The following is a 20,381-nucleotide window of genomic DNA, read 5'->3' as shown; positions in this document are numbered from 1 at the left end:
AAGTTGGGGGGGGGGGGGATGGACAGGGATAGAGGACATATTTCAGCATCATATATTTAAGCATATTTAAGGATTTAAGCATCTATGGTTTTTAGATATAGGATTTGAAGATTTGTGATTTATGCGGATCAAAGAGGCATATGGGAATACAAATAGGGTGGGGGAGAAAGTAGATGAGAGAGTTTTAGTGGGTTTAGAAATGGTACATACAGTGTTTTTGTGTGGAGAGTTTGCACAAGTAAGTTTGTGGAATTCAAAGGGTTTTTCATTTTCAAAGGGAATTCAGTAGGTTTGTTGACTTTTTAGTTTCGAGAATGAGAATTATGTTAATTTGAACGGTACCAGGTTTCTGCATGCCGAAAAATCTGTTCGCCTCATTTTTTTCGATTGACGGAAAATCATTACGTGCGGAGATAAGTGCTCAACTGATTTGGATGCAGCTGCCAAAATACGTATAGGATACGTGAGTTTATTCTGGTTATTGGGAAACGCTGAATATAAAGGAATTGTTAAATAATATCTGTATACGTTAGAAATAGACTTGTGCATTTTGTGGGATCGAATAGCATTGAATTCGATCAACCCACCGATAAAATTTTGAAAAACCGATATTCGATTCATGCCACGTTCGGTTCGAATTTTTTGATTCGATTGGATCCTCGCTTGAATGTCGAAACCCGAAATTCGACGCGTGCTTTCGTCGGTTCGAAATTTTCGATTCGTCCATACAATGTCGAAAATCCGACATTCGATCCGTGCTACGGTCAGATCGGTTGTTTCGATTCAATTGGCCCGTTGATCGAATGTCGAAAAACCGACATCGAATATCTTCGAATCGGTTTTTCAATTCGAATGGCACGTGCGATGAATGATTAACATTTTTTTTATACTAATTTTTAATTTTGTATTCTATTGTTTGAGAAGATATAAATTTTTATCATATACTCTTACATCTGAATTTAAAAGTACGTATTCATAAAGCAGTCTCAAAGTTTTAGGCCAAAAATTCGAATTTTCTATAAAGCAGTTGTATTTAATCCGAAAAATATGATTATTTAACATAAAAGTTTATTTTCAACCCAATAATTAATTTTTCTATCAAAATTCTTGAATTTTTAACAAAGAAAACTTTTTTAGGCATGATTAAAAAACATTTTCAATCAAACTGTTTTAGTTTCAAGCCAAATAGATGAATTTTCCACACAAAAATGGACTTTTCAGCTCGAAAAAATATAAATTTTCAACAAAGAAATTCACCTTATATTTTCTTCAATTGTCAACAGTTTAATTTTGGTTTTAAAAAAGTGATACAAACGTTATATTGACATCATTTTTCATGAAAATTTAATCAATTTGGAAAAAATGTTTGAACTGGAAAATTTTCCCAACGATAAAAGTGACGACATTAAGTTTGTATATTTTAAAATACTTATTTTGTTTTGGCTCCTTAATAAATAATGAAAGCTGGGGGCCTTTATTAACCCTTATCATTTAATTTGTAATTACAATATTCTGAATTTAAATTTTACCATTTAGAATGTTTTGTTTTAAGATAATGTTTATTTTGTAATCCATAAAATAAAACCTATTGAAATTGAAAGACTTTGATTTTAAAACATGTTCATTATTAAACGATTAAATAAAAAAAATTTTAATTTTTAAAGCTTTAATTTGGAAGAACTGAATAGTATAAAATTGAGTAGAGTTTAATTTTGACTGCTTTTGGGTTTCGTTTAGTTTTGAATACTTCAAGAGAAGAAATCTTCAGCTTTAACAGTTTAAACTTTTTATTTTTAACTTGAATTGAAATTCCCTAGAAATTATCATTTAAAAATCTTATTTAGCTTTATCACAAACTTATACAATGGTATGAATAGTAAGGCCCAATACTAACAAATTCGACTTTATGAGCGTCTAATTGAAAAAATTATATTTTTCTTATTTTTAATGCTTGAATTATATGAAAAAAGAAAATTAAAAATATTATAATTTGTGATAATAAATTATTGTAAATTTGGTCTTTAATGAAAATTTTATGTAATAGTATACAACTTATTGAAAATTTGAAGTACATATATTTTATATGAACTAAAATTTATTATTCCAAAAATATTAATCCGAATGCCAGAAATTGAGACCAAAATATTTTCAAACCTGTTATTTATTTAAAAAATTAAAATAAAGCTAGTGTAATAAGTAATAACACAATATTGGGCAATATTGGGCTGGAGAATATTAAATAAGAAAATAAATATTATAAACCTGGAAAGTGTGTAAAAAGAATTTTACAGATTTTAACATAAATTATATCTAAGAAATTATTATAAATAGTTAATATGTAATTACATGATAACTTTTTAATTATTAATTTTAAAAAAATGGATACGTTTAGATTTATTATGGAACTATATATAGGTCGGGTAATATTACACAGCAGATTGACACAGTATTTTTTTCATGTCTCTCTGGATCTTCAATTTGCATTCCATATGCATCAGTTTTGATTTTTAGAATCATAATTGTGAATGTAAAAAACTTTTGCGCTTAGCAGGCTGAAAAATGTGAAAAAAAGTAAGGATTTTCGTAGACATTTAAGAATAGTCAAGTTTAGAGCATTATTTCTTTCACAAGGGGCGATGGGAAAAATTTGAAAAAATTCATGAGTATGAGGCAAACTGTTGTGAACCAGTTGTAGTTGATAAATTAAATAAATAATAGAAATTGTTGCTTAAAAGTACAAAAATGTGCAACTATATCATCTTCAGTTCTAATACAGATATTCAAGCGATTCAAACTGCAAACAGTTTTTTTGTTGAAAAACAAGGGACAGAAAGCAGTGGGTGGGGATCTTTTTTTGTTTTACTGCTGACCGCTCGTGCCATTCTTCGAACCCTTGTTCTGAATGCTTGGATGGCACCTGGCCACGGGCCGAAGAAAGGGACCAGCGGTCGGCAGTAAAAAAAACGGGCCCCCCCTGCTTTCTGTCACTTGTTTTCCAACAAAAAAAATGATTGAAAATAAATACAGAGCCTATCCATTACAGTTTGAAGTTTGAATCACTTGAATATCTGTATTAGAACTGAAGATGATATAGTTGCAGATTTTTGTACTTTTAAGCAACAATTTCTATTATTTTTTTAATTTATCAACTACAACTGGTTCACAACAGTTTGCCTCATACTCATGAATTTTTTCAAATTTTTCCCATCGCCCCTTGTGAAAGAAATAATGCTCTAAACTTGACTATTCTTAAATGTCTACGAAAATCCTTACTTCTTTTACATTTTTAACCTGCTAAGCGCAAAATTTTTTTTTCATAAACATCTTCAAGCTTATTTACGTAGAACACTTTCAGTTTTTATACGACTGTTTTTTTGTTGCGCTAGCATTTTTTTTGACTGAGTTGTTAAGCTTCAAAGGAATATGCTTATAGTTTTCTCGCTGATAATAGATAGTATGTGCCCTAGGTACTCGTGGTGTGCACAAAGCTCTCTGCAGCTATTATCGGGAATATCGAAGAGCTGTTCACGGAAGTTAATCTCCTGTGCTTTTTTATTTTGGGTTTTTAGATGTAAGTACTCGAGACGGATAAAATTGGATGCATTTCTCTCACCTCTGATACTGAATTAGAGGCCGAGTATTTCAAATGTTTACTTAGCTGTTTTGTGCAGAAATGCTCCTTTGTCCATTTCCTTGTGCTTCCCGACAATTTTAAGAAGAGGGTACCGTCCATGCTGATGAAAAAGCACTGAGAACGCACTGGCAAACGGCACTAGGCCGCCAGTGCGTCTTTAGTGGATGTTTGTGCTGCTTTTCAGCACCTAAAGAGCACTGAGAAGTTATGGGGCGGTCATATAATGTTCCTATTGTAATCGTCGCGTGCCGGGCGGGCAGAGTTATTTACAGTACCTGGCCGCAACAAAACCGACTCCGGTTTTAGAATTTTCCTTAAATTATTAACACTTTTGTTTAATTTATAAATGTTCTTGTTATACATATTTATAATTATAACTTATATACTAATATACTACTTTCATGTTGAATTCAAAAATGTTGTCTATTTTGGTGTATCTCGCTCCATTTACGAGATCCGTTATATTCACTCCAATTTTAAACATCCAAAAGATAAAATTAGATATATGAAATAATCGAAATCAGTATATTTTTAATTTATAACCTTCTCGTGGATAATTTCAAAGTTTCACAAATTTAAAATTTTGATTTTTAATCCCTTTCAGCTGTTCTACTTGGTAGCCTAATCAAACTGGCATAGGCACACCGATTTTCACTAACACTATAGTATATACTACTAACACACCTTCTCAAAAACCTCGCAGACTAGATTTATTAGGTGAAATAGCCTTTTAAAACTTTTAATGGACACTTGAAGGGAAACTTAGGTATTCAAAACTAGCGGTACAGGTAGTGCTGAAGGAATAGCACTGAGTAGGAACTCACCAGTGCGGTTTCTTTTCATTTTCAGTGCGTCTTCATCGGCAGGGGTCCACGTTTCACTATATGTGCTGTAACGAGAATAGTGCTATTGTGAACACAATCAAGATTTAGTATTTCGCAACGACCTTGAAGGCGTGAGATGTACAGTCGCAGGATAGAAGACTTAAGGTGCATACTTTTTTTTCATGTGCTTTATACTTTGTTCCTTAATGACAATATGAAAGATAAAATCTGCCGGATTAGACGTTTGTATTTGTTTCGGAGAGTATCCTTTATAGATCTTACGCCCGGATTGTAGCTCTGTGGAACGTCTAGGTATGCATAGGTCTATCCAGCACCCAAATGTCATGCAGCGCTTCTGTCGGTGAGCCCAGGGTCTTCTTGGATACCTTTAAGTTTTCCTCGCTTCAAATAAATCCTGGCGCGTTTTTATAACTTGCACTCCATTCCCATCTCCTGAGAGTATTCTTCGACAATCCCTAGAGCTAAGTGTAGCTGCTTATTATTTTTAGCGTATGTCTTGAGATCATCAATGTAAAACATATGAGTGACGCTTATGGTTACACCCTGAAACACATCGTTCTGAAAGGTGACTTTGTTAATTGACACACGATGTCTTCCAGATGAGATAGTAAATCTAGACTTCCGAAGCGGCATGAATCTCTTTCTCTCTGCATCTCACGATGTGCGTGTGAACATTTAAGCTATCCAGAAGACAGATGATGCGTCTATGGGAGGTTGAATCGAAAGCTCTCCGGTAATTAATGCAGGCCATCGATAGGTAGCGCTCGTAGGATACCATCTGGTACCGGATCAAAAATAGTTTTTCACGTCCTCCGAGATTCTCTCCTCTCACTCAATCTTTCGTCTCTTCATATACCTGCCGTACCACTCGATCAGGCCTCTCTCTACTCCCCTTGTTTCCATCGCCTCCCGCAACCTCCCTCTATCCACTGAAGGGAACTCGCCTTTTAGATCTACAAAAAACACATACACTTTCGCAAGATGTAATATATACATTTGCAATATTTACGTCTTGCAGCAAGTGCTGAATAAAGAATTAGCTAAGAAGGGTGGGAAAGTGTATGTGTTTTTTGTAGATATATTTGATTTTTTGTTAAGGCCTGTGCATAGTCACAATCGTCGCTTATATCCTATTGAAATACATATACTTTTTAAACAAAAATATTTATTGTCAACATTTATTTATTGTTGCTTCCCTTCGTAAAATATAAATGCGCTGAGATTACACAATAATCAAATACGAACTTTTCAAAAAATACGTGATACATTTTTCAGGAACCTTAAATCCCCCTCCCCGCGCGAGATGCTTTTACCATTTTACTTTATATTAGGAATGATACTTTTAAAGACCCTACCCCCGCTCCTTAACGTATCACGTATTTTATGATTTACCCTATTTCTCTTTAAATTTTTTTACAGATTTTAAAAAGATTTAAACGCATATACCTATATTAGAAAAAATCGTTGAATAACTACCTCATGGTCCTACTGAGAGCAGCCGCCATCTAAAAATAACACCGGCCCCCAGTATAAGAGCGGTAAATCATCATAAGTGTGTACCAGGATTAAAACCTGACGATTTGAGAAAAACTAACATTTAATCTTCTCACAAGGACTGTCCTTCTACATTTTATGAAAACACTGGAGATTCAGAAGTCCGCATTTGCCTTGGCGGCGTGAAATGTGTAATCGGGGAATAGAAGAATTGATATGCAAGCTCTTATGAATATGCATGATCTTACGTGTGGCGATGTCAAGTGCTTTGAGGTCGTTCTTCGTCCATTGAACCAGCCCAAACGAGTAGAGTAAAACCGGGACGGCAAGCATATTAGATGCAGATACCCTATGCAACACCGACAGATTTGAAGACAAAATCTTCCGAACAAGATATTTTCGTTTTCTTAGGAGAGATTCCTTCACTAGTGTTTCGTTCTGTATACGGCTTTGAGGTAAGCCCAGATATGTATAGGTCTTTTCAGTAGCAAGATGTCTAATAACATTTATATCTACAAGCTCAACGTCCTCGGCAATGCCAATAATTTTTCATTTCTTCAGACGAATTTTTTCACATTTGTCCAAGCCGAAGTCAAATACCAATTTCTCCTGTTTACTGCTGGACGATATTTAGAGCACTCTAAATTTTTCTTTTACCAGAAGCATAGATCTTTACGTCATCCATATAGAATAGATGAGTGACCTTTTGCTCCCGATGATTAGTGTTCCCAAAAAGTATACAGAAGAATTTCTTAGTGCGAGTAATAGAGGCAGAAGTGTGATGGAAAGAAGCAGAGGAATCATGGTGTTAATAAACATTAAGACTTTATTCAAGTATTTTATAAAGGATTCATTATTAATAAATATTTCAGCAATCGATATCAATCGATACCACTATCCCTAGTCGAAAGAATCGTCACTGTTCATAAATCATGGGTGGTTGGATCCGAATAATAACTATTGTCCCAGAAACGAATATCTATTTGAAAAAATAACTAGAGCACTGCAAAAGGCAATGTTGGTCACTGCAATCATTTGAACAGGAGTAAAAGTTGAGTTGTCCACCAATACTATAGCCAAACAAATCAATTAACCCGAATTTTGTCTATAAATGAATTGGAAATAAATTTTCCAAATTTGTTATAACGTCTGTAGTACGAACATCCATAATTAAACAACTCACGTGATTGATAGATATTGCCAAGACACCAAATTAATATTTTATATCAATAACCTATTGGTCTCTCTTTCTTAGTGGTTTTCGCCGGAGGAAGGTCGCGACTACATTACTGAAAAGCTTGGAAATTGTTGGAATTCAATGAATAAATTGAGCTTAGTTAATTATGTGTAATAACTAATTAGTATTTTAAACTGTTGACTTTGCCCACTGACACGTCTTGATCGACGGTCTAGTGGTAGTTTGTAGGAGGAGAGATTTATGTGAACAATTTTTATTATCTGAATGAATTTTAATGATCTATTTGGTACAGTTACGTAAACTACAAGTCTAAGATATTCTTTTGTCGTCCAAAGTAATAACAAGAATCATGGCAGCAAGGGCACCTCTTAGGAGTTCGTTCGGCATACCACTTTCTACTTAGCACTTCATGCAAAATCCTGCACTAAGCCATTCAACAATTTAACGCATAAAGTTATATAAATAATGTCGAAAATACATATATTATTCATTTCTGAAACAAATTTTTCACGTCGTTTTAGAATCGTTACTTAAAAAGTTAACATAATTCACATAGATGATGTTTGTAGCCACTTTAAAGTACAATGATACTAATGTGCATTATATAGAACGACATAGAACAAAATAATGTTAGATCATGTATATAATTGAATGACGTAAGACATTCCATTTGACTGTTATAGAACGGGTATGTCACGTTTTTACATAGTTGTTACCAATGTGCATTATGCTCATCTTACAGAACCACACAAAAATGCCCTTAAATTACACTTACGTCACAATGTAAAAAATTTAAGTAGTTAATATCAGCGTATCTTTCTTGATACGTGGATATTTACTTACTTCCGGGAACATGCCTGGAACGTTTTTAAGGATTCAAAAACCTTATATTTGTATTTAATAGGAATGTTCAGGGAAATTTCTGTGTTATCCGGAACTAAGTTACTCAAAAAATGTTACATTCTTTTACTATGACAGTTGCCTTCCAGCTATAGAGCAGTTACGGAGCAGTTGATTTAAGACTTTGTGAAAACTTAGAAATTATTTTGTAACCTCCATGCAACAGGGCGCCGCGACGACGGGCTTATCACTCTGTGGCACTAGTCTATTACGTGCAATGAACATACATGCAAACATCCACATGACACACCAAGGCAGTATGGGATCACTGCATCAACCCTAACCTGGCCGACGCTTTTCCGCTGCAGCCTGACTATGGAGGTTGCCGCATGCCAGAGTTGGTGAGGCCCACTTTAAAGAAAAACGGCTCAAAAGAAAATTAAGGCCATCTTATGGACTTGGAAAATCCTGCTCTAAAGTGGTCGAGTAGCTCCACGACACTTGCATTTTTTTAAATTGTTTACTTTCGCTCTATATGTATTTGAATGTTTATATATTCGATTTACTCGTAAATTTTATGTCAATTACGCTAAAATAAACATTTAATATGCTTTTTCCAATGAATAACTCAATTTTTCAAAATTTTGCTCATAGAAAGGTAATTTTTATTATAAATTTAATCATTTACTTACAACTTATATAGAAAGTATAGAATACTAATATATTTTAAACGATCATATTTTAAATGAGATTTCAAATTTTATTCTGTAAAATAGAAATTAGTAAAGGTGCCTTCTTTGTCCTTGTAAGAACATAAAAGTATCTGTTTGCTAGACATGACAGTACAAGGAGTAGTTCAAACCAATTTCCAGAAGAGATTTCTAATTCTAATACCTTCGCCTTTTGAATAACACAATAATGTCAATTGAAAATTCTCAAAGTTCATGTAATGATCGAGACATTTTTTCAATGTAAATCAAATGTGCTTTCCAATGGAAGATTTACTAAAGGTCCGCTCAGATACCAAATTTTCCTATCTTTGCTAGCACGACGAGTAAAAGGTTATCCATTAAGTTCGGCAGTTTGCCGGATTCAATCCCCGTTTTAGATAGATGAACGTTCATGTTTTGGCCTGATAGCCTTAAAAATTTGACTTGCTTACACTTTCATTTTTACAGAAGTTTCTTAAAATTACCTCTTAAGAATTAACATTCATCCACAACTTATATCTAATTCTTTCGCTTTTATAGCATAGCCTTCCTCTCTTCATCTCGCCACGCCTAGCACGCATCTCGCTATTTTCTCGCTATGCCTCGCATTTCCAGCCTCTACCATCGCGGCTAACATGTAATATTTATATACTATTTACAATATTTACAGATTTCTTACACCTACTTACCCACCTATTCACAATCTTTCCGTCTCCATTCCTCTTCCTCCTTCCTTTTCTTCTTCTCCATCTTGCCCGACACCCCCTTCACCCATGCTACTGCTTTTTTGTCCCCCCTTTGATACAACAATACACCCGTGCTTTTTCCCATTTCTTTTCATCTCTTTATACTTATCCAGCTAGTGATCAACTATTGCATCCCCCTTCCCGTTAATGCACACGTTCTATTCTCTCTCGAAAGCCAGAACCTATTAAAATCCTCCATGCAACCGCATCTCATTCTCGGTATAAGTTCCTGACTTCCTTGCTCTCCTTTTTCACAAAAATATTGCGCACTCTCCTCTGGCTTTATTCACACATGGTTCCCTTTAAACCTTGACTTTTTTATTCTCTCCTCTCCTTCTGCCTTCTCTTTCTCCATGCCATTCTTTTGAACCAACCCATATACCTTCCTTCCTCGTGCATCCTTCTTACTTTATCCATCTGTAATCCATTTGCTCTAAAATACCTTTTCCTTTCCACCTCCATCTTCGCACCCCTACGTCTGTTCTCCTTCTCCCTAACCAGCTTACTTCCCTCCTCTTCCAAAAATTCGTCCACATATTCATACTCTCGACTTCCCGTTATAATCCCTAAACTCGTTCTTCCTGTCTCCCTCCGGACAGTATAGTTTGCCTACTTTGCTTACATATAGGGCCTAAGGTATCAAGCCATTTTGTTACAGTATTCCCAAATAATTAGGAGATATTACGTATCTGTATTATCTCTCACAGATATCCCAATGGTTTTTTTTAACTGCTCAGATCATAACTAAAGAACAACACTGAAAGTTACTTTAAAGAATTTTTTTCCTGTGATCGATTGAGACACGTTAGCCCTGAGGTAAACTTGGTGGATGGTGAGTCGACCGAACAGAGACTGACGATGGGACGTTTCGTCGTCCGAGACTTTGGGACCCGTCGGGGGGTTCCAGTTCATATTGGCTGCGGCCTAGCAATACTTTCGTACAGAACCATACCAAGCTCTATTTTATGGTAACAATTCTTTTACACCCCCTTCCCAAGCGGGGGTTTGGGTATTTACCTGAAATTTTCGTAGTTTCGTTGTCCAAATATGATGCAGTCGACGAAAAAGAGATTTACACAAAATTTTGTAAGTCCTGTTCTCTTGTTGTTTTTTTATTTTGATCCTACTTCATAATTATCTTCCTTCTCAAAAAAATGTAAAATGAAAAACGAAAAACTATTCCGTGTAGTCCATTTTATAAATTTCTTGTTTTTGGACTCGATTGTCCCTTCAGTCTGTTTTTGTTTGATTTTTTTGCTGTTGTTCATTAAAATCTAATGCTTCTATTTAGCAGTATCTGTACTAGCTTTTTTTAATTTGAAATAATTTACGTTCCATTCGCCTATGCTTTTTCCATCCTTTTGGTGTGTTTTTTAGTTCGTAAATCGTAGGGGAAATTTTCTTTGCAATAATAAAAGGACCTTCATACTGGTCGTACAGTTTAGCTGCTTCTATTTCCGCTTTTATGACAGTTTACTTATTCATTTTAGGACTCTGTCACCTATCTCAAATTCTACTGACCTTCTTTTTAAATTATAATTAAACTGTAAATCGTCTATATGTTCGTCCCAGTTAGAGCGGTTATAATCAATGAAAGTCTTAATTATTTGTTTAATTGTTTTGTTATATAACTCAGTTGGATTTAATTAAGTAATTCTATTGGTTAAGCATTGGTTAAACTAAATAAGCTACGTTTAGAGCAATTTTGAAATAAATCTTGCTGATATTAAAGTTACTAGTATTACTGTCATCAGTGGGATTGGGTAGGGTTTTTTTGTGATATTCTTAATCTTTTTCAAGATTCGATCAAATCTATAGTCTTTTCCTGTTTTTTTTATCATAACTATAGGGTTTAACCAAAGAGACCAAGATTGTTCTATTATATCCTGGCCCTATAATTTATTAACTGTTAGATAAATTATTTTTTTAATCTTTGGGGCTCACGTGGTTATATTGCTGTTTAACGAGATCGTAACCCTGTAGACCAGTTATATGGCTTGTTAAAAGAGTCGCTCTATGTTCTTTTTCCAAATAAAATGTTATTTAATTTTCGAGAAGCTTTTCTAATTGGGATTGTTGGTTTTCAATGAGCTTAACAATAACTTCGCAGATTTTTGGCGAATAATTGTTTTGATCGTCAATTTTTCCTAACCTATCCATAACGTTATTTGATTAAATCATCTTATTTAAAAAATCAACAAATTGTTTTCTGTTATCAATTTCCGATATCTCATTTGATTTCAGGTATTCCTTTTTCAACTTCATTTATTATTAAATTGATTATTTTTTCGAAGATGATTATCTTTTTCTTTATATTTTTCCTCATATTTACTAATACAAAATTTTTTCAGACTTATTTTCTTTTTTTTCTTCTTATATATCGGTTTACCTAAATGAATTGAGTCTCCGAATTTGGGTTTCTTATCTTTATTCCTATTTTCTTCTTTTTGCATTAAAGGTTTATCCCTAATATTTGTTCTTTTAATTTCTTTATTCTTTTTTGCTGTGATGTCAGGTTTGATTTCTGTTCAAACCTCAGTTATTGAGGTGGGTAGCGTACTTGGGTAAGCTTCTATACGATAGGGGGCTTGGGGATTCATTGGAAACCACTACGTTTCAGAGTCATAGTTCAGAGACATCCGTAGGGCTTTCAACATATCTGTACCTAGGATGCCTATAAATTTCAGTTTTGGGACTAACCTGAACATTAAGTGCTTTGTGCTTTTACCGAATGTAATTGGGATTACTACCCGTCCAATTATATCCCCCCTTTCACTGTTTGCGACCATTAATTTTCGCGAGTCTAGTTTAAAAATTAAATATTTGAAATACTGGACTTTTCGAGGAATTCCTTGCCAACGTAAAAATGTGTGGCACCTCTGTCAACCAAAATACGAAATAATTTATTCTCGAATTTTGCTATAAGATAAAAAAGTGTGTCTCTTATTTTGTCTTTATCCGAATTCAAATATTCTGGCGTTTCGGTATCAGTTTTTATTATTTTCTGTTCTAATATCCGACGTTCTAGTTTCCCTAGCTACACGCAGGATATATGGATAATTTTTTAAAAGGTCATACAAAACCACAATAATAAAAAATTTAATTATTTGTATTTTCATTTGCAATTTTGTTCGGTTTCTGTTTTTTGTTTCAGTTAAAGCTTGAGCTGCCTTGTGAGTCTCGTTTTACTGTTACCCGATTTTTGATTTTTGTTGTAAAATTCCGATTGTTTGAAATTTTGTTCACTTTTATTATTTTTTGAGTTGTTTTCTACTTTTCTTGTAGAGAATTCGTTCATTCAGTTACTCTTACCTTCATTAGAGCCTAACGTTATTTGATTAAGCATTGGTAACATGTGGTGGTAGGCGTTGTAAGGGTATCCGGGTTTGTTTTTTGTGAATCTAGGTTGGTAATTTGGTTGAAATTTGGTATAGAAATTGTATTGGAAGCCTTGTGGAAATCTAGGTCTGAAGTTGGGTCTAAAATTTTGTTGATATTGATTTGGAAAAAGTAAGATTGGAAATTCAAATGGTCAGAATGAAAATTGATTATTGTATGGATTTTTAACCTTGGAGTTATTGTTATCCCTGTTACCATCATTACGCTTCGGTTCAGTTTTGTCCACAATTTTAGGTTCAGTTATTTGTGAAACTTGCCCTCTAATTTTCTACTTTGTAAACTTTGTAAACAGTTTTTCAAGCTCTGTCAAAAATGCATGAATGTCTTGTGTTTGTTTTTTGATTGCAAAATATGATTTTTTGCCTGATTTCCTCAGAAAATATTTAATTAATTCACACGTTTTTAAAATCTTCGAAAAAATCTCATAATGTTTTTCAAGAGCTTTTGTTTATTGAACACCAATCTTTAGCGTCGATCATTAGTAACGCGTCTTACTTTTATAGAATGTCCCGAGCATTGATTTTATAATTAAAAAAAAATCTTTTAAGTTCTTCAAGGAAATGCGCGGAACTATCGCCTTTATTATTTCGATATTTGATTTGTCAATTGGAAAACAAGTTGCTGGAATTGTTTGATTATTTGTGGAATTTTATGATTCATAATCCGTATCTCAATTATCTATGTGCATTCTTGAACGTCTGTTTGACGTATCATTTGTTGTCTAGAGTCTACGTCTTCTGTTTTGGTTTGAGTTAACTCTATCCTGTAATAGTTCACTGTCATCATATTTTTGTAGTTTTAAATTATTATTTCATAAACTGCTACGGTTTTCAATATTATTATAAGAAAATTTATTAGCTTCTTTTATTTTCCCCTTGAATCGAATTAGACGGACTGGCTATTACGAGATTTGCTTCTATTTTTTGGTTTGGTTTTAATATTTCTTTTTCGTCTTCAGAACAGCTGTGAGCCGTCAGGTTTAATCTAAGCATGAAGTTTTTTGCCCTTTTTCCCTTTCTTTAAGAAATATTTATTTTTATTGATTCATCAATTCTTTGGTCTTTGGATGGTACCCGTGTTTTGGGGGGTGGTTGAGACGATTTTTTCTGATTATCAGTCTCTTCGCGACCTTATTAAAATTATTCGTTTGGACTGGAAGTGCAGCGGCACCTTTCCACTCTAGGTTATCATAATCTCTTTATGACTGGGGGGTTTAGACATTTTAACTTCAATTTTCCCTAATCTCAATTTCATTTATTTTAAAATTGACTTAGTATTCGTACAAGAAGTGCACCCTTTATTTTCGTCTGATGTGGCATCTCAGTTTAAAATTCCTATTTTGGTAGAAGATCTTAATTAAACTTTTAATTAGGCATTTACATAATTATCGAGTTAGAAAATCGGTTTATTTTCTTCATAGAACCCTTTGTTTGGAAGATACGTCGCGTGATCTTATCGCGACTGGCAGGTATTGTTAGTTGAACGTGCGAATTTGTTAGCACTGTTGAATTGTTCGTTTCATTCACCCTTTGAAATATTCGACAAGATTATAAATTCGCTATGTTTTTTTTTACGTATTTCGTTTCTTTCTTGTTCTTTTCAACTGTTTGATTTTATGGTTTTTAAAATAAAATATTATTGCCTAAAAATTTCATAATTTTTTGGCTTGGTCAACTTTTCCATGACATACCTAAATAATCTTAACAGATTTATACACGTGAAAACATCTGAGCACCGAATGCACCATGAAAGGACAGGTGTTAAGAGAATAGTTCTGCTGCTCAAGCTCAAGTAGAGGGATCTTGGATGTTTGTCAATCGTGTGACTGTCGGGTTACGCAATTATGCGAATGTTTTCCAGTCATACGTAATCGTTGAGATGTTGAGATGCTCAACACGTCAGCATAAAAGACATAAACATTCTTCTGTACAATAACATAAAGCTCTTATATACTGAGACGATCCAGAAATACTCGGAGCTAAACCAGGAGATCCTGACTGCTTAGATGGCGAAGACTCTAAATTCGCTACACCTAATTCAGACGGCTGTATTTCTAAACACGTGACTTTTACATCATTTTTGAACTTTTTTTATATGTGTATGTTCGTGTGCGTGTGGGCGACATATATAAAAAATAAGTATGAATATCATGTGAACATGCTCGAGATTCGATAAGAGTGAGGGTTATGTCTTTCTAAATCAAACAAAATCGTCACGTTACAACACATTATAATAGATTTGTTTGAGAAATTATGTCTATTTTTTAGGCAAAGGTGTCTTTATCAGCGAGTAGAAGAGGGGACCTTCAGATCCACTTGACTTCACCACAAGGAACGAAGAGCACTTTGCTTGCAAAAAGGCCTCATGACGTTTCAAAAGCCGGTTTTCACCAATGGCCATTCATGTCTGTTCATACTTGGGGCGAAAGACCACATGGTATATGGAAACTAGAAATTCACAACGAAGGAAGGTATCTAGGTAAGCTGGTGATTCTTTTATTTCAATATTATGAATTTTCTGTGTTAATAAGAAGCTCCTGCTTTAATAATCTTTGTAATCAACCCTTAACCGACGCGAAGCTTAAGATTCTCATTGAAAATGTGCCTAATATGTGATTGTCTTTAAAAAATACGACATTAGATTTAAAACAAAATATCCTCATTCAATTATATATATTAACTTTGATACTATAACAGTTCTGCATGGGTCCAAAAACCCCAGTCAACCCTGTCTCACGTTACTTCTTGTCCCAGCCCCTCTTAAATTTGGCCTCTTCATGCTTGCGAAATAATACATTTATATGAATGATATTGAAAATATAATAGTATGAATAAATACTGCAATTCTCTAAAATTAAGTTAGATGACTAAAGTTACCCTACTTGTCTAACATTGTCTTTTGCTTACTGTCATTTTACTTCACGCCTGATATAGTGGCTATAAAGTTCATGACGACTTTTTCCGCGAAGTCTGCATACTTCGTTAACAGCGGCATGATATTAGCCACTTTCAGCATGTTATACTATCTTGAAAATTCCCACTATCAGAGGGGTTCGGATGGAAAAATTTTTTCCAACGTGCACGAGAAACGCGACTTCCGTTTCTGTCGAACCGTCGTAAACTGTGAAATGGCCGCCAGACGACTGTAACGAATTCATACTTCTAGAGTGCCCGTATCAAGCCGTATCAGCGGGTAGGAATGTGTTGTTCCCGCCTGCTGCTACATGCGGGAATGCGCTCCCCGACTACTTTGGAAGCTCGCATCCGTCACCGTCATTGGGAATGTGCTCTACTTTCAACTTTCAAAATTCAGTTTGCAGGCAGCTTCAAATTTCACCCGTCATGATAACATGGCATTTTGTTGTCGCAGAAATTACAGTGTTATGTTGTTTTTCCACTGGGGCTGCGCCCTGTACCCCGTACCTGCCAGCTGCTCCGCCCTCGATCATTACAATCTTCATTGCTCCAAAAGCCCATAACAGACATGTTGTACTCATTTAACGCCTTTATCATTGTGCACTATGACAGAAAATGTCGTATGTGGTTTAGGTGACCGTGGTCCATCCAATATCGCGATGGACTAACATGTCGCCCTTCCACTCATTGTACTATTGCGCCCCATTTCCAAACAAATTAGATCATGAGATTGATATTTCAGCCCTATAGTCTACTAAGTTTTCAATGTAAGAAGCAGGCTATAATGAAACTGTGAAAAAGCTGCTTCAACTTAAACAGTGAAATATCGGACTCTATTCAGTAAAATCGCATTCTTGAACAATGTAAATTTTAGTCGGAGATAATAATCTTTAGTTAAATTTTAGTTCGACTTGTTTAATTTAAATGATCAGAAATCTTAGAATTATATATTTAGACATCAAACCGTAACTCCACATCGTTTGAGAATGGGATTTCGCCGATCACAAGCCGATTCTACTACTTTAGACGCGGTGATTTGCTGTTTATTGTATTATTATTGTCTTGTAAAGCTAGTTCATTTAAGTCCTGTAGAACTGCGGTTAAACCTTTATTGTACTATGCCTTTTAGTAAAAAAAATCAAGTGAAACAGAGGTCTATTCTGGAGTCACCATCGCTGCTAAAGTATGATTTAAGTGCTTTAAATGAGTACGTATACCGCCAGACATCTCTAATTCAGTGGGTATAGGCCTGTGAAAAATTGTGTTGTACTAAGGTGAGTTTAGAATTACTATATAAATTTCATAACTACCAATGATAACGCGTGGCTGCATCTAAATTTCTTAGATGTGCTCGCATTTGCCTTAAAGTTTGGCCAAAAGACAAAAAAAATGGTAGAAAACCACTTTATTACTTCAGCCGATTTTTCGAAAGTCGACTTTAAAGGAAGACATTCGACCCTACCCATCAAATACACATAATCATCCTCGGCGCTAAACTTCCAAATCGACATTAGTTAAGAGGGCAGCGAATACACAACCTGGTCATACGTCGCAGATGGTCATCCATCCGAGTGCTGTCCGCGCTCAAAATGACTTAATATTTGCACATTTCTCGAGTCGAATTTATAGCCATAGTTCATTTTTTGGGCAACAGACCTGTGATATTTGTTAATATTAATACGTGAGACAAGACGAGCTTGGCTTTAATGCCCACTTAGGAATGTGTAAAGGCTTATACTGCTTAAAATACACGTAGTATTCATGAAAATAAAATACCAAATTAAAATTCATTCTAAATGTTGATATGGTGATTTGCAATTGAAAACAGGATGACTCGTGTCTGTAAGTTTTAACATGAAACAATAGGGGGGACCAAATGTAACTTTTCATGAACGCGAGAGGAGTTCCACGGACCCTCTAGGACTGTTTGGCACAACGCTCAGGAATCATGCTTAACTCAATGTCCCTTCGATATTTTGTAGTTTGGGTTTCCCTGAACAATAATATTCATGTCTAAAGGTCGACGAAAGCATAATTTTCCGTCGGTGTTGCATCGTGTGTCGCTTTTCATGCAGATGAGAAGAGTTAGAGCGACCACAGAGGACTGTTTGGCACCACGCTCAGGGATCATGCCGAACTCTCTGTCCCGTTGGTATTTGGAAGTTCATGATTCCCCAATAATAATATCCTTCTCTTAATGTCGAGAAAAGCATAGTTTTTCGTAAGTGTTGTACCAAAATTAAAGTTTCATGGACACTAGATGAGCTTCACGGACCCTCTAGGACTGTTTGGCACCACGTCCAGGGATCATGCCGAACTCGCTGTTTTTTTTTTATATTTTGTAGCTTCGGGCCTCCTGATCGATAATATTGATGTGATGCCCAATTCTCTGTCTATCCAATTAAGGAAAGAAATCCGGGTAATCAAGACAGTATCAACAGTCAGTGCACGATCCTGCCAATGAAGGCAATACCAGAGTATTATTTAGCCAGTTAAGGCAAGATTAAAGAATGATTAGGTTAATAATAGCAATATTCTGGTATTTTCCAGCCAGTTTATGCAAGATTAGGATGCGATTCGGCCAATGAAGTCAGTATCGGGAAGTATTTAAACCAGTTTTAGGAACATGTGTACATGGTTTGGTATTGGATGACGCTCTGGTCAGTAAAGACAACAATAAAAATTAGTTTGCTGAAACAAGAAGTGTTTTGTTACATCATTTCACTGTTTTCTTTGACCCACATCCGCAATATTATAAATCATAGATCTGCTTGGATACTTTACTGCTGGCTGATGGCGCGCGTATCCTAAATACCATAATATGCTTGCTACATGTGCACATGATCCGACTGTCCTGGCCCTAGTTTTGCAAGTACAGTTGTACCCCAAGATTTGTTCATTGTTTTGTGTCTCATCCAGCTGTAGCTCTTGATTATCGGCTGCTTGAACAAAGTTATCTTCCACATAGCATATCCAGATCCGATATTTCGTAGCGCATCTGAAACGAGAATACACTCGCACTATGATTAAACCCGGTTCATCGACAAGTTCGCCCACTTCCAAATCTCGCATTCCCTCTCAGTCAAACTTATCATGGATGTAAGCTCCTGCTCGATTCAGCTGATAAATTCCTACCGTCAGTTCCCTTAAGATATTTTATATCCAGCCTAGGGAAATGAGGTGCTTGGTGTGCATTAAGATGAATCCATCTGGCATTCCTGGTATGCAGGTTGTCAACTCTAACTCTGGCCTGTCCCATTAACATCAATTTCGAAATTATTAGTAAGCATGGCAGTATCGTTATTTCGAGTGTCAGAAAAGTAGAACCCACGAATATCCAAAATATAGCCGTCTGGAGCTACAACTAAGACAGGCTTCATTAAGTGGCGACCTTTATGAACGCAGTATGTTTGCGTGAGTGTTCTGAAATTTCTGGCTTTATGGATATATACATTAAATCCATCTATATAGGCGCTCACTTTTGGAACTTCAGCAGTGGGTTTATAAAGTTCGTTTGCGAATTCCGTTATATGTCTCTGTATATACTGCTCCCGTGTTATAGCCGTCAACCCTATGTTGTTGGGAACAAAACGTGTCACCAAAGATCTTCTCACGATAGAAATAATGAGACTCACATGTTGCCTACTCTCGTGTTCAAAATAATTTTTGAAAAGTCATCACTCAGCCCTGGGCGAACCTTAGAAAAAAACATCATCAAATCATTTTTAATAATACGGCGATATACCCATTGATCTTGTACAGTATCATGTACGGCATCGCAATATGTAAATAAATCCCTGAATAACTTGCGTGTTATGTGACTGATTGAATTAAACTCTTCCTCTGAAACATTTCTTCATTATTAAAGTCAGACTCATCAATCTTCGTTAATTCACGTAGGTCTTGCAAAAAATATTTCAACTAGATATCAGACAAGCGATAAGGCCTATTGCAAAATTCTAAACCTTGTAGTAGGACGTTTGGTATAAAACCACTTACATCCAAATGTTCAGGGCAAGAACGAGTTGATTCCGGTACGTAAATATTTTTTTTCACCGACAACCTGGTCACATCTTGCATTCTGTTACAAAATATACAAGAACTATTTCTTCTTTCTTTTAAAAAATATTAAGTGTCAGAAAATCAGGATCAAGTGTTACATCATTCATCTCCATATTAACCCTCCGTGGACCACGTGAGCAAGAGTTTAAACGTTGACCACGTGGGGTCCACGTAGACCCCACTCATTTTTGCGCTGCAGGCGCTGCTGGATTGCACGTTTTCGGTTTCGAAATATTATAGAACTAATCTAGGGCTTTGTGGAAAGGGAAAGGGTCAAGAAAATGAGGATCTAGTTAGTTAAAATAGAAAAAAATTTAATTATTTTCCTTACATCTACAAAAGAAGGGGAAATAACTTTTACTAGTGACTAACATCATTGCACTAGGAAAAAATTTATAAATTTGAATCTCATATTAAATTTTTAAAAAACTAACGCTATATATATATATATTCATCTTTCTCTTAAATAGTTAAGAAATCTTCACAAAAAATAGTCTACTTTTTGGTTTAGTAATGCCTCTTTCCCAGAGCAAGCAAC

General features: G+C 35.1%; 1 protein-coding gene across 17 annotated transcripts in view; it reads left to right on the top strand.

The window, feature by feature from the left end:
• The window catches only part of LOC117170335 (furin-like protease 1), a 1,188,597-nt gene that overhangs the window by 773,944 nt on the left and 394,272 nt on the right, over positions 1-20,381 (top strand). For all 17 annotated transcript variants that reach the window (XR_004466767.1, XR_004466766.1, XM_033357070.1 and 14 more), the window contains one exon: positions 15,134-15,344. Coding sequence is in view for 15 of the 17 variants with exons in the window: in XM_033357070.1 (XP_033212961.1) it covers positions 15,134-15,344 (211 nt within the window). In the remaining 2 variants the exon portion in view is untranslated. The remainder of the gene's footprint in view (positions 1-15,133; positions 15,345-20,381) is intronic.

The sequence above is a fragment of the Belonocnema kinseyi genome, chromosome 3 (genome assembly GCF_010883055.1).
Source record: "Belonocnema kinseyi isolate 2016_QV_RU_SX_M_011 chromosome 3, B_treatae_v1, whole genome shotgun sequence".
Lineage (NCBI taxonomy): Eukaryota > Metazoa > Arthropoda > Insecta > Hymenoptera > Cynipidae > Belonocnema > Belonocnema kinseyi.
Note: the sequence above shows the minus strand (reverse complement) of the source record. Positions and strands in the feature narration are given on the sequence as shown.